This window comes from Papio anubis, chromosome 13 (assembly GCF_008728515.1).
Source record: "Papio anubis isolate 15944 chromosome 13, Panubis1.0, whole genome shotgun sequence".
NCBI lineage: Eukaryota > Metazoa > Chordata > Mammalia > Primates > Cercopithecidae > Papio > Papio anubis.
The window spans coordinates 14,228,018-14,242,981 of record NC_044988.1 but is presented as its reverse complement, the minus strand read 5'-3'; the positions used below and the strand labels follow the sequence as shown (position 1 = coordinate 14,242,981).

The window sequence follows — 14,964 nt, the reverse complement described above, 5'->3', positions numbered from 1 at the left end:
GGGAAGATACTAAGATCAATTAAATAGAAAGGTTGGGGTTTTTTCCTTGAACCTCCCACTGGGCATCTGTTTCTAGCAAAAACTCTGATAACGGAAAATAATGATTTTCTATCCTTCAAATATTGCACCAGGAAATGTTCCACTCAGATTAATAGTGTCTCTAATGAGACATTTAAAGGTAAAGACCAGTGATTAGTTGAATTCTTTTCAAAGAGCTAACAATTCTCCAAAGATAGGCTTTTCTAATATATTAGATGAGGTCAAGTAATTGTGTATTTAGCTGTATGTCTCCCTTCTGCCAGTTTTGAGTGCTTTTAGACAAAAAGGAACAATCTCCCTTTTATTGATCCTCCTTTAGCATACCATTACATAGAGTACAAAACCAGATAGCACCCCAGGAATAAATGCCAATTATTCGTAGACATTAATTGTGGAATAAGATGCAGATCTTGCCAGCAATGAGCTGGACTGCTTGGAACACAGTTGGCAGGGAAGGGGGTGGTTCTGGCTCCCTCTGACCCATCTGAGCCTAGGAGCTCTAGAATTAAAGTCATGGGCAGAAGACCAACGTAATGGTGTAGAAGATCAATATAATGGTCTTTGACTTCTGAAAAACAGAATTCTCAATTTGGCTTAGATTACATTTTGCTGTAACTTGGTTGCAACTTTACTTAGATTTAGCTTTGTTGGAATAAAAGATTTTCCACATCCTTGGCTTCAAATGTTTGGGAATGTTCTCAAGACTTGCCCTTCAGCAGGGCTTGGGACTTTAGCACTCAGAGACTGCAGGGAGCTCTCTATGTTTTATAGCATTCCTGTGGAATGTGGACTGGAGAGAGAGTCCTTTGCTCTTCAATCTCATCCCTGGCTCTCTGGACGTTAGAAGACCTTTCTCCTCTCTGTCATCCTGTCTCCTGCCATCAGCAAGGGCTTCCCTAACCTGGGCTGAAGGTCTGGAGTGCCTCTGGGGGATTTCACTCAGCTCTCGTGCTGGTTAAAGGTTTGCTTAGTTGCCCTTAGCCCTGATCTAGGGTGTAATCCTCCTCTTCTGTCACTCCACCAGAAGTGAAAGCAGCTATGGGTCTCCACTCTCCTAAGAAGGACATTCTGGATTTTAATACATTTAGGTCTATTTGCATCTTCAGCTCTCAGATGGGTTCAAAAAACATGATTCTGTAATTCAGCCAGCTTGTTGGTGTTATTTTGATGTTAGGAGAGATCAATATCTCATGCCTTTCTACATCCTAAATAGAAAGGAAATGAGAGTTCCCAGTCTGTCATTTCCAATCTTTTACTTAGAGAGGGACATTATCTCTTGCAAATCCTTTAGGAGCCATCTTTATGCAGAGCATTAGATAAAATGCTGCAAATTTGGATAGCTGCCATGCTAAGAAGGAGACAGTGGTAACACCCTGGGGCCATGCAGGGACAAGGCTTAGGGAGAGCAGCAACTTAGAAAGATATTAGCACACAATGTACGGAAACTCAGATTTCAGGTCAAGTTCTATTGCTTCATAATTGTGTAGCCTCGGATAAGTTAATTTCTCAGAACTCTGTTTCCTTATCTGTTAAAAAAAAAAATGGTGGCTGCAAACTCAATGGAAGGAGAAGGTAAATTGGCAGAGCAGGGATGGTGGCAATTCAGAGACAAAGGATTCTTTTAAAGAGGCACTGCTGCTGAGTGTTACCACACAAAAGTCAGGGAGCCATGTGACCAAAACCCCAGTCACAACTAAAGCCAGAACTTTATGGCAACTGGTTCCATTTTTTAGAGCTATTATTTGGCTCAAACTACATACATCTGGGTCACAGTGTAGTCCAAGGACTGTCATTTTATAACTCCTGCTTTGGACTCCAAGGATCCCTTAAGAATAGAAATTGGCTGTCAAATTTCTTTGCTGTTGGCTAGTGACCGCTTGATAGTCGAAGGTGCTAAATCGTAGTCAAAACTGTCTTTGATTAATAAAAATTAAGAGGCAAATTAATTGTTGCTTCATGAATTATTTTGTGGATAAAATCTTTCAAACCATGAGGTCATGGGGGAGTGTGGATGATGACGGAGAGCCCAGCTTGGGGACGAAATGGCTGCAAATCTGGGCTAGGCCATCCCACACTACTACAGTGCCCCACAAAAAGCCACCCTTCAATAAATATTTGTTGTATGAATGGATGGATGGAAAGATGCATGGAAGTATGGATGAAATATAAATGGATAGAAGGATGGATAAATATCCTCTGGATAAATACACTGCTATAGTCTCATTGAAAGTTCAAAGAATCTTTAGCTCTACACGTAAGTTAGAATCACATGTGAGATACAATCAGAGAATGTATTAAGTAATGGCTGATTCCCACTTTCAATAATATAACCCCTCTCTCCTTCTTCATGGCCACATGGCACTTTGGTAACATTGTTTTTTCCCCCTTAAGGTCATGGTGGTTAGATTTCACCTGTATAAAAAACATTAATGGCTTGGATGTGCACATCACTTGCCCCAGCCCATCCCTCCCTAGAAATGTCCTTTACTCCAGGCCACAAAATGCAAGGACTTCATTTTTACAGTGAACGCATTTGATCCCAAATCATCCCATCTTCCCTCTTCCTAAGAAAGGTGCTACATCAAATAGCAACAAAAATGCAAATTTCTTTGATAATCTACCAAGGAGAGAGCTTCTATGAGTTTGGAAGGGACTTGGGAAGGGAAATGATACAGGGACAGAGAGCGATGACAAAGAGAAAATGCATTTTAAAAAAGATTGGGGTTGTAAAATAACTAGACATGTATTCCTTGTCTTCTTTTTACACAATAAACACACTTCTCAAAACTGACAAAAACATTTCTTAAGAGGGCCCTTGTGATCTATTCATCAGAAGCAAAGGTAGAGGATATTTTTCATGTCAGGGTATTTATTTGTAGAAAGCTAGACGTTTTTAAAATGATAACTCCATCTTTTTAAACTATAGCCATGGCACATGATTTACAGAGAATATAACCTTTAAGAAACAGAGAGAATTACTCTGTTTAAAAAACACATTGTGTCATTCTTGCTTCCAGCACAAACCTCACTGCCCTGGATCATTATAGTGTGGCTAGTTGGATGATTTTCCTGCTCTTTAAGGGCAAGGAATATACTTCATCAAAACTGCTTTACTGCCAATTGAGCCTTTTGAATATTTAAAAGCTGATGACCTATGACTGAAGTTAATGCAAATGTCTCTGTCTCTAATGACAAACCTGATGAACTGGTGATGAGAGGAAGAAAAGACTAGCTGAGCAGAAACTCTAGGAAATACCTCCAGCAAAGTCTATCAGGGTTCTTTATGGTAAAAGCAATCTTTTCTTGATCTTCATCCCCCTCTGAGCACCCTCAGGACTAATGGAATGGGTAGGTCCTCTTACCCCAGGTGGCTTTGATTAAAGCTGTGGAATACAGAAACCAAGAGGGACAAAAAGAACAGAGGACCAGCCAGGCATGGTGGCTCACGCCTGTAATCCCAGCACTTTAGGAGGCAGACGCTGGCGGATCACCTGAGGTTGGGAGTTCGAGACCAGCTTGACCAACATTGAGAAACCCCATCTGTACTAAAAATACAAAATTAGCCTGGCATGGTGGCGCATGCCTGTAGTCCCAGCTACTCCGGAGGCTGAGCCAGGAGAATTGCTTGAACCCAGGAGGCGGAGGTTGCAGTGAGCCAAGTTCACGCCATTGCACTCCAGCCCTGGCAACAAGAGCGAAACTCCGAAACTCCGTCTCAAAAAACAAACAAACAAACAAAAAGAAACACAGGACCATCAAGTCCTCAGGGGTTGCAGCAATGGCTTCCTCCAGCCACCAGAGGGCTCTAGAGGGAGGAATAACCTATTTCTAAAGCAGTCCCAGGTAAGACCTCATCTCTGCACACCAAGCTTAAAGTCTGAAAACTACAAGAGATTATTTTTCACATATAGTTTTACAACTATGGCTCCTGATAACTTAAAATTATCTATAGAGGCAGGACAGTGAAGTAGAAATTTATTCCATACCTGCTCTGCCATGTGTTTAGAACAGGAGTCAGCAAGCTAGGACCCATAGGCCAAATGTGGCCTGCCACCTGTGTTGTCAATAAAGTTTTATTGAATCATGGCCCACTCATTTATAAATTGTCTATATCTGCTTTTGCTCTACCAAAACAGAGCTGAGTCACTGCACTAGAGACCGAATGATCCAGAAAGCCAAAAATATTTAGCCCTTACCTAGAAGAATCATTCAGCTCAGTGGGTTATGTAAGTGACACATTTCCATATCATCTAGTTCACGTGATATTAAAAGGCCCAGAGATGCCTCTATAAAAATCTTTCTAAATGAAACTCTATTAGCTACACATCTATTAGAATGACCAAAATCCAGAACACTAACAACACCAAATGTTGGCAAGGATGTGGAGCAACAGGAACTCTCATTCACTGCTGGTGGGTATGAAAAATGCTGCAGCCACTTTGGAAAAGAGTGTAGTGGTGGTTTCTTACAAAACTAAACATACTCTTACCATATGATAGAGCAATCATGGTGTTTGGTATTTACCCAAATGAGTTGAAAACTTATGTCTACACAAAAACCTACACACAGTTATTTATAGCAGCCTTATTCATAATGGCTCAACCTTGGAAGCAACCAAGATGTCTTTCGGCAGGTGAATGGATAAACTATGATACATACAGACAATGGAATATTATTTTGTGCCAAAAGGAAATGAGCTCTCAAACCAAGAAAAGACATGGAGGAAACTTAAATGCATATTACTGAGTGAAAGAAGCCAATCTGAAAAGGCTACACATTGTATGATTCCAACTATGGCATTCCGGGTAAGGCAAAAACTATAGAGACACTAAAAAGATCAGTGGTTGCCAGGGGTTAGGGGAGAAGAAGGGATGATTTTTAGGACAGGGAAACTACTCTGTATAATACTATAATGCTATTGGTATTGCAATGGAATGATACTATACATTCATCAAACCCATAGAGTGCACACCAAGAGTGAACTCTAATGTAAACTACCAACTATGGGTGATTATAATGTAACAATGTAGGCTCATCGGTTGTCATATATATACCACTCTAGGAGGGATATTGATAATGAGGGAGGCTATGCATGTGTGGGACAGGGGTATAGAGGAAATCCCTGTGCCTTCCTTTCCATTTTGCTGTAAACCTAAATATCTCTTTTAAAAAATAAAGTCTATTAAAAAAAGAAAAACAACTCTATTAGTCAATGAGGTTGTGAGGGCCATTAAGGGCTGTGTGCCCACTGTTTCCAGCTCCTATTACCTTCTGAACACCATAGAACTGTATTTCCTTGATCCTGGGTAAGATCCTGGGACAGGTCCTGATCAGAGAGTTGTAAGTAGAAGTGATAAGCATCACTTCCGAAATGAAGCATGACCTTTCAGAGCTCTTTTCCTTGTGGCTCAACATCTGGCAAATCCAAGCTTTTGACTTCCCTGAGTGACAATGGTGGGCAGAGCTCCCCAGCTGGCCTCTGGTGGGCACAGAACAGAGTAAAGAAGAAGTCTTTCTTACTCTAAGCCACGGAGTGTTGGGGGTTTGTTTCCTCAGAATAATCTAACTGATCTTGACCTATATAGAGATGATCAATAACGATAATATGCTACTATATTTGCAAAACTGTGACTTCTACCTACCTTACCTCCTCCAGTACAGTGAAGGACTCAGAAGAAGAAACACTGATCCAAGCATGAACTTTTACCTTCAGTCATCAATTTAATTTAGTTCATGAAAATTCTTCTTAACATCTTGGTCTTCTTAAAACTCCAAGGAAAAGTCTCTCTCTCTCTCTCTCTCTTTCTCTCTCTCTCTCTTTATCTTTCTCTCTCTCTCTCCATCTCCCAAAGAACTCTGTTATTCATGCCTATCTATCAGGCCATCTTGGTCCCACCTTCAAACAGTGTGTAGCCTCCCGGAGAGGAAATTTCTTCTTTCTCTCTTATTAATTTTCTGCCAAGAATGGAAGCTTTTGTTCCTTTCTCAGAGATCATAGGAGCAGAATAATCCTAATCAATGAAAAGACTGGGAGAAGGTTGTGAAACCATTCCCTCCTAGGGTAAAGATGTTGATCTCACTGTAAATTATCATTTCTGCTAATATTTGAGCACCTATTGTGTTTTATTTCTCAGCTGATTCAGAAAGCAGGCAGGAAGAAGGAGGTTATTTATTGGGTCCCTCAAACCCCAAAAAAGGCCAGCTGGAATCCTCTCAGGACGTCTTCAGAACAGCAGTTCGATGGCCACACACTATCCCTAGCTACGTGGGAGGGTCACGGGTGTTGTGGTGACACTGGAGAACAGGATGGCCATGGCTTGGTGCAGCCAAGCACAGGTCTCCTCCATCCATGACTCCTTCCTGGCATGGTCAGGTTTGCAGAGTAATCCAAGGCCCAATTCCTTACACAAGACAGATAACGCTTTCTTGACCTGTGTGTGAAGGGGTGGTGGCACCCCCAGAGCACCTTCAGTCCCTGTAGCAGGTTTCCCATCAGACGCAAGAAAGCTCCTCTCCCTCTTCACTGTCAGCCTCTTCTGCTCTTCTTGTCTTACCCTCCAAAGCAAAAGTATCTCTCTGCTACACTGATGCTGAATGACATGCAGGACTACTTAGAGACAATGAGCAAAAATATACAGGGAAATGCCTCCGGAAGCTGTCCTTGCAATGCGATATGATTCCTGACAGGTTCATCCTTCAGGCATACAACTCTGACCTCTTCACAAAGGCTTAATGGATGTTACAAATGTGCAGGACCACATGTGCCATAGAACAGCAGCTTTGATCAAACCACGGAACTTACTTCCAAGATTTATAAAGTGTGACAGACTGATGACCCCCTGTCTTCCCTGAGTGCATGATGACTACTTCCAGGGATCTCCACAAGCCCAGTTGCTGGCCCAGGGTCCAAGCTACAGCTTTCTGAATGTTAATAGAACAACCTGGAATCTTCTTTGATTCACTCATTTTCTCATGAAATTGTGGATCACCAAGTCTGGCTGCAACGCCTCTCATGACTCTCTTCTTTCCATTTCCTTTACTCCTATTCTTTTTCAGGTCCTTCACATTCCATGTCTGAACACCAGAAATTACTAGCCGGCCCTCCTGCCCTGGTTCTCCATCCTCAAGCACTGTTGACATGGTGATCACCGTGAAACATCTACCCGACTACCTGATTCCCTTGCAATGCTCAACAAAGGGAGAAGAGCATGGGCATACCTTGAACCAGGTAACCCAAGGTTCAAGTCCTGACTCCACTATTTACTCAGTACAAGTCCTTTAACCACTTCAGCTTGTACTTTCCTCATCCCACGCTAGAAAGAACAATAGCGTCCATCTAATAGAGTTTGGGAGAACTGAGTGGGATAATGCACTTAAAGCTCTTAGCACAATGTTTTGGCATCTAGTAAGTAAATTCTCAATAAATGTGTATTATTATCACATGTTCTGAGCATTAGAGACCCTGCAAATTCAGGGCATAGAAAACCTTTCCATTCCATCTCCTATCAGTTCAAACAGTGGCTGCAGCTCCTTCATCCAGGGATTCTCACCCTGTGCTCCCCAGAACACTGCTCTGCCACAAACCCCTCCACAAAAATATCGGAACTTTATTTCTACCTCTAGTACATTTGTCTCCAAAATAGCAAAAGAGTGGTGAGAATTTCATGTATCTTCAACAAGGCTTTAGGAGACAATACTCTAAAATTACCCACATAGATGGCATGTTGCTTTCTGAAAGAGGTACAATGTTTTGATGTCTAATCATCTTTATCTCTAAGACTAAGCGTCATATTTTCCCAGCTGAAATAAGCTGCCACCTCGAACGCCCTCACGTATACGCTTCCCAGACTCACCAGTAGGGGGCGCGCCTGCATAAAGGAGGGAGCTTGAGCAATTTCCTCACACGGGGACAGTTGTCTGTTCCAGAATGCATAATCCAGTGATGCAATTTTCTTTATACTTACCAGAGGCCCAGAACATGGAAGCATCTCAGTTCTTGCAGTTTTTCGCCAACACTTGTCATAACACTGCCCATGCTTGCTATTACCAAAATGATTTTTTTCCTGTAGTTTGCACAGTATCTAAATTCTAGTTACAGGCTAGACTACTTGAATTACCTGAATTCCAAGTTGGCAATGATCCCTACACACACTTCATTTTATTCCCAGCAGCCCATGTAGAGTGTAAGCATCACAGAGTGCATAAAGGCTCAGACTCTAGACCAACGCTGCCAGAATTCAAATCCCAGCTCTGATACTTACCAGCCGTGTGACCTTGGGCAAGTTGTTTAACCTCTCTGGGCCTCAGTTCCCTCATCTGTAATATAGGAATAACCAATAATCTATCTCCTAGGTTGCTGTGAAGATTGAACAAGTTAATATGTGCAAAGTGCTTAGAACAGTGTTGGGAACGTGGTGAATGCTGTATGCAATTTTGCTACTCCTACCGCTGCTACTGTGCGGCTATCATCGAAGCATCGCAGGTGAGAAAAAGAGGATCAGACACTAAACCTGTCATCTTGAGAGCAGCTCAGCAAAGGGAATCTTGCCAATGGGTTCTACTCTACTTGGAGTCAATGCTTCCAGCTATGGCCACAGGTGGGAAAAAGACAATACAAAATTCAAATCAGAAAGGTTTACTTATTTACCTTAGATTCCACTTTCAGAAGCTCAGGGCGCTTAGAAATCCATATGTGTAAGAAAACATATGGCTCTAATAACTACTGATGGTTCACAAACAGCTACTCATGGGACTCCACACTGTTGAGATTGTTATTGACGGAGGACACCAGGGTGTCCTTGACAGTGCCCAGAAAAATTGCGCTGCCACCCAAAACGGCCTACCCATTCATTATATATATTCCTCCTTCACGATGTGATTTCCACATTCCCTGCAGTAAGAATATTTTCTCACCTTTATCATTTTCACAAATGTCTACCCAGATTACCTGAGTTCGTTTTTATGAATTTCCACTATTTTTCTTTCCAGCTTCTGCGACTGCTTGGGGAAAATCTCAAACTCACTGATGTAATTCTCAGGATGCTCATCAGGATCGTAATCACCAAGCTCAGCTGTAATGAGTGAAAAAATAAAGAGAAAGAGAAAGATTAAAAACAATAACATGAGCAGGGTGCATATGGAATGCCTCCTGCCATCCAAAAGAAGAGGCTGGAATAAGCTCACCCAAAAATATGTATCTGTACCCAGAGAAAGTCTGAGTGTCTAGAGGGTCATATTACAGTTCAGATCGAACTGTGTGAGCTTGGGATCTTGAGAATCTTCTCTGGGTCTCACCTTCTTTATCAGTATAATAAAGGATTTAAATCACTGTTTTTCAGTGAGGACACCATTGGCATTTTGGGGGTTAAACAATTTTATTATTTCAGATTTTCCAAGGAACTGTAGGACATTTAGTACCTCTACCTTCCAGGTACTAGATGTTAGCAGCATACCCAGGCACTGTGACCATCAAAGCTGCTCTCTCCCAGAAGTTAGTCAAAGAATACAGGATTTCAGTTAGATGGAAGGAATACATTCAAGACAGCATTGTACAACATGGAGACTATAGTTAGAAACAACATACTGTATACTTAAAAAGGCCTGAGAGGGTAGCTTTTAATTGTTCTCAACACAGAAACAAATGATAAGTATATGAGGTAATGCATATTTAAAGCTCGGTTTAGCCATTCCACAATGCACACATATTTCAAAACATCAGGTTATATACCATAAATATACATAATGTTTGATTTAAAATGTTTTCATTTTAAAAAAATTTAATGCCCCTGTCCCAGTATTTCCAAGTGCTCCCCAGGATAGGAGGTGGTACCACCTCTAGATGGAAACCAGTGGACATTCGTCGGGGTTCCATTCACAGCTAATATCCTCTGCATCCAGGAATTCCCTGACTGGAGCGGCCTGTTCTGAGGCTTATGCAGGTGTAGCTTATTCATTAAAAAATCACAACAAGAAGGAACCCAGTGGGATTGCACTTAAAAGCAAATTGATTGCTCTTGAAATTAAAGAGTATACATCTAAAACAGAAGAGCATGCCAAATTGAAGTTGTTGCTGGATTCTAACAAGAAATGAAAATAAAATCCTAAGCCCTTCAACAGACTGAACATTGCCCCCACTTGGACAAGCAGCCCCAGAGAACTCTTAAAAACTGAGTTCCCATACATGATGAGGTCGGACCTCATTATACTTCCTCCCTCATTAATTGCTATTAGGTTTCCTACACCAAGGGTTAAACAGAAACCCGCCCTTTTGAAAGATTGCACCACTGATACCAACCAATCGCCGATGCTGCCCCTCCCTTTTGTGGTTCTGAGACAGCAACTGACCAGCATTCCTTCTTGGTAAGAGACCACTGACCACAAAGTGGTTCTAGCCAGTCTATGGAGGCTGTGCACAGAGGGCGTTTGTGTCCTCTGCTTCACCTTTTGATGTATAGGCCCTAATGATAATACGTTTAAATGTTAAGTCTCCACCCAAAAGTGAACATGGGATGCACGTTGCTTATGTGCTAGCCTACTATGCATGCCTGTGCCTTCCTTTTGTGAATATTCATAGCTCCTACGATAACCTGTTGAATATGTATACTTGGCCACCCCATTTGGCATAAATCTTTGTCTTATTCTTCCCACCCTTGAAGTGCTTGTTTCCAGCTTCGAGCCAGAGGCTACGTTTCCCCACCTGTCAGAATGACCACCCTGCAAGCTACAACCCTTTGTGAGAAATAAAGCTCTTCTTTCCAAATTTATGTACTTCATGATTCTTCAGCTGACATTAACAAAGGTCTCCTCCAGAGGATCTTCAAGGGTAAAAAGAGAAATGCCTACACATCTCTGAGCACCCAGAAGGCCAAGCAGAGATAGGTGTGTGAACCACAGCATAGAGGAGCAAAGGTGATATCTGGCATCAAGAATACTTTTTATTGGTTCCATGAGCATGCTAAGGAAAATGAGCCAGAAGAAGCAAGTGTCTCTGGAAGAAACAGAAGATATGGCCCAGGAGAGTAGACTAAAGACAGTGGGAAAACTGTATTAGAAGAATCTGATCACCAATATGACATTGAGGTAGAAAAAAATTAGTATGCCTTGAGTGCATCTGAAAAATTACATCCAACTCTGTAATTTGTATCCACTGTCCCTTCATTGTCACATCATCTGATGACCAGAAAAGTACATAACCAGGAGGAAAGCAAAGCTCTTTAAAGCTTCTGAACAAAATTCAAATTACAGAGTTCTTAAAACAACCTAGAACATATACCACAGCGAGGGAAGACTTCTAAAATAAGACCCAAAATACTATCAATCACAAAGGGGAAATTGATTAATTTGATCATACCAAAGTTAAAATTTATTTCTGTTTAATAAAGGACATCAGAGTCAAAGTAATAGAGAGATGACAACTTGAAAGAACATATTTTCACAATCTAAAGCCGACAAGGACTAATATCTAGAATAAAGAAGAAATCCTTACATACTATTTTTTTAATGGACAGGAAGACCAATAGAGAAATGGTCAAAGGATAATGAACAGACAATTCAAAGAAGGGGAAACCCTAAGGGACAGTGTAGGGAGAGATGCTCAAACACATGAATAATTAGAGATATACGAACCAAAACAAGATGTTACTTTATACCTATAACATTGGCAATAAAACTAGGGAGTTGGCAGAGACACGAGAAAACAAAAATACTTGTGCACTGCTGAAGGGTGCTAGATACATGTTGCTCCTCCAGAGAGCAAGGTGGGAGTATTTAGTCAAATATTATGACCCAGCAATCCCATTTCTGGGCATTTTTCCTAGAAAAACTCTAGGTGCAAAAAAGGATATGTTCAACTTTTTTTATGACAGCATTAATCATAATAGTCAAAGTTGGAGGCAACTTGGGTGTTTATTGTTAGCGGGACAGATGGATAAGTAAAACATGGAAGATGCACCCTTTGGAATATTTTGTCACAGTTAAAATCAACAAAATACGTGTATGTCCAGCAATATGGACAGATCCCAAAAGCAGTGTTCTGAGCGTAAAAAGGAGGGAATACAATGAGTTCTATACCATCATTTAATTTATGAAATTTAGAAGTATAGACACAAAAAACAATATTAATCATTTTATAGGGATGGATACAAAGACAAAGATATATATATATATATCTCCAGTGTTGCCCTTAGGAGTGGAAAAGGGAAGTCAATCAATCCATGGGCCTAAAGGGACCAATGATGAGAGGTGGGCCATAAACTGATGATTAACTCAACCTATGTTCCAAAAGAAATACATGTAACATGTCCACCTGCACACACATACACGCTTGTGCCCCTGTGAACTAGCTACAGGCATTAATATTTAGGAGATGGACAATCCCAGTGCTTCCATTTTCCACAGGTGATGGGATAATGGACAACCAATATGAAACTGGGTCATCTTCAATGCAAACGTCAGCTTGCAGAGTGGTTGGTGAGGGAGAGCGTCATTTGTGAGGGTGCACTTTTCTTTCCAGGAAATCTTGTGAGATATTATAGACTTGCAGTGCTAAACACTGCAAACATTAAAAACGTTAGAGAAGAAATGCCATGAAGATTGCACTGGATTGCTGACAAGACTAACACTGTCCCCACCACAGGCCATGCTCTCTGATCCCTTAAAGCTTGTCTTTAACTCTGACCTCGCCTTAAGCAGAAGGCAGGTTTTTTTTTAATGAATAAAGACTTCTAGCTATTCATACCAAGAGGAGTTGGGTAATCAACCGTGGTTCTCCCTCCAGCTCATGACTTGGAAGTTGAAGTTGTAACACATGACATACAACTGCAGGCCCTGTGGTTTGAAACCAGGTCTAGCACTTTTCTAAAAGCGTTCAATTCTAAGAGCAAAATCCAATGAGTTTGAGGTGAATGGGTGAGTAAGATCAGAAACAGAAAGTCTAAAAAGCAACAGGCTTTCCCCTGGTTTGGAAAGGACTATTCCAAAAGAATTTGAGATGCAGGACCTTTAGCTCCAGGGCCAACTCCTTCAGGAGCTTTCCCTGACCCACCCTTGCTAAGTCAGGAGCCCTCCTGGGACACTCATAGCAGGGATCGGGCCTGTGTGTTCCTCCATCTAGCCATCAATGCAGGGTCACAATGCCCTGTTTCCTTGTCCATCTTCCCACAGGAATTTTGTATTGCCATGTGGCCCCCTAGCAACAGCTCAGGAAGTATTTGGAGAACACATGAACAAATGAATGAATGAGATAGTGATACCATCCCAGCAGGCGGCCAACTAATCTTTCTCATAGTTAAATGAATCAGGCACAATCATTTAGCTAAATGTTAAATGAATCAGGCACAGTCATTTAACAAAATGTTAAATTTAACTAAACGTTAAATGATTCTGCCTGATTCAATTAACTATGGTTAATCAGGGCATGTTTGAAGCTTCGGTATATTCTGAGTTTATTAAAAGCAGTCAATCAAGCCATGTGTGGTGGTGCACACCTGTAATCTCAGCTACTTGAGAGGCTGAGGTAGGAGGATTGCTTGAGGTTAGAGTTTGAGACCACCCTGGGTAACATAGTGAGATCCTCTCTACACAAAATACAAAACCAGTCAATCACCAATCACCTGGAGTTCAGGCAAGTGCCCCGATTCATTTCAGGCAAGTGCCCCGATTCATTTAACATATTTAGTGGAGAACCTGCTGTGTGTCAGACACAGGAAGACTGCTGTGAAAAGCACCCAGATCCTGCTCCCATGGAATTAGATTCTATATAGGAGGAAATGCACAATAAGTCCAAAAACAACTCAAGATCTAAGTGTTTGCAAGAAAACACAACAGGGCTCTGAGAAAGAATGACGTGCAGGAGGGAGCTGCTTTAGGTCGAGTTGTCCAGATAGACTTATCAGAGGAAGTGACTTCTGGACTGAGTTCTGAATGTCCAGCAGGAGCCAAGATTTCTACGGGGGTTGAACACACCAGGCAGAGGAGATAAGTTGAATTCTGCTGTGGTGCTGTTTTGTAAAAGGAACAGGAAAGATATTTTTACCAAGAAAGAATATAAATAGATCCCAAGGATTCTGTGTTTGTTTTGCAATTTGTATTATGAAAGAAAACGCATTGCATGTCTTGAATGTGCTTGTTGGATTCAGTATGGACAGGCAGCAAAACTCCAGGTGATGGATTGGTTTTGTATTCCTTGTAGAGACAAGGTCTTGCTATGTTGCCCAGGCTAGTCTCAAACTCCAGACCTCAAGAAATCCTCCTGCCTTAGCCTCCCAAGTAGCTGGAATTACAGGTGTGCACCACCACATCCAACTTGATTGACTGTTTTTTATAAACTCAGAATATACTGAACTTAAAACATACTCCTTGAAAGAGGGTTAGCAAACAAGACGATGAGGGGCGACAGTGCCTCCTATTGATAATCACTTACTCCATCTTCCCTGTTACTCTGTAAGAATAAGCAGTTCTGAAACGCCAACCTATATCTGTATTTGTGAATGCAGAGCTGCCGAAGTACTCACCCGAGAATCAGACCTTTATGAACCACTTTTACTGAATTTGCTATAGATGACCACAGACAGCACTGCATTTGAGAGCCCAAAGGTCTTTTTGAGGTCTGCCAGTCCATTTCCCACTCTACTTTCTCCACAGTGTCTGTGTGTGTGTGGTCAGTAATAATAACAATGAGGGATAAAATAGGGCCCTGATCGTCTGGATGGAGGCTCCCTGGCTTTATTTCAGACAGAAAACAGGATGGCGAGCCTTCCATTATAGATCCATATTGAGCGTGTCCTAGGAGAATTGATGGTAATTCACTAAGGCCTAAATGCATTCTGAAATCCTCATATGCTGGTCTGTTGCTTGGATTAGTATCGATTCCTTTGTCTCTTACCTAAGACAGTACACCCTAACTCGAGATGTGCAGCCTTCATCATG

At 41.5% G+C, this 14,964-nt stretch overlaps 1 protein-coding gene across 3 annotated transcripts in view; it reads right to left on the bottom strand.

Moving 5' to 3' along the window:
* The window catches only part of FRMD3 (FERM domain containing 3), a 282,336-nt gene that overhangs the window by 64,018 nt on the left and 203,354 nt on the right, over window positions 1-14,964 (bottom strand). For all 3 annotated transcript variants that reach the window (XR_004177813.1, XM_003911851.4, XM_009189016.3), the window contains exon 6: window positions 8,987-9,110. Coding sequence is in view for 2 of the 3 variants with exons in the window: in XM_003911851.4 (XP_003911900.2) it covers window positions 8,987-9,110 (124 nt within the window). In the remaining variant the exon portion in view is untranslated. The remainder of the gene's footprint in view (window positions 1-8,986; window positions 9,111-14,964) is intronic.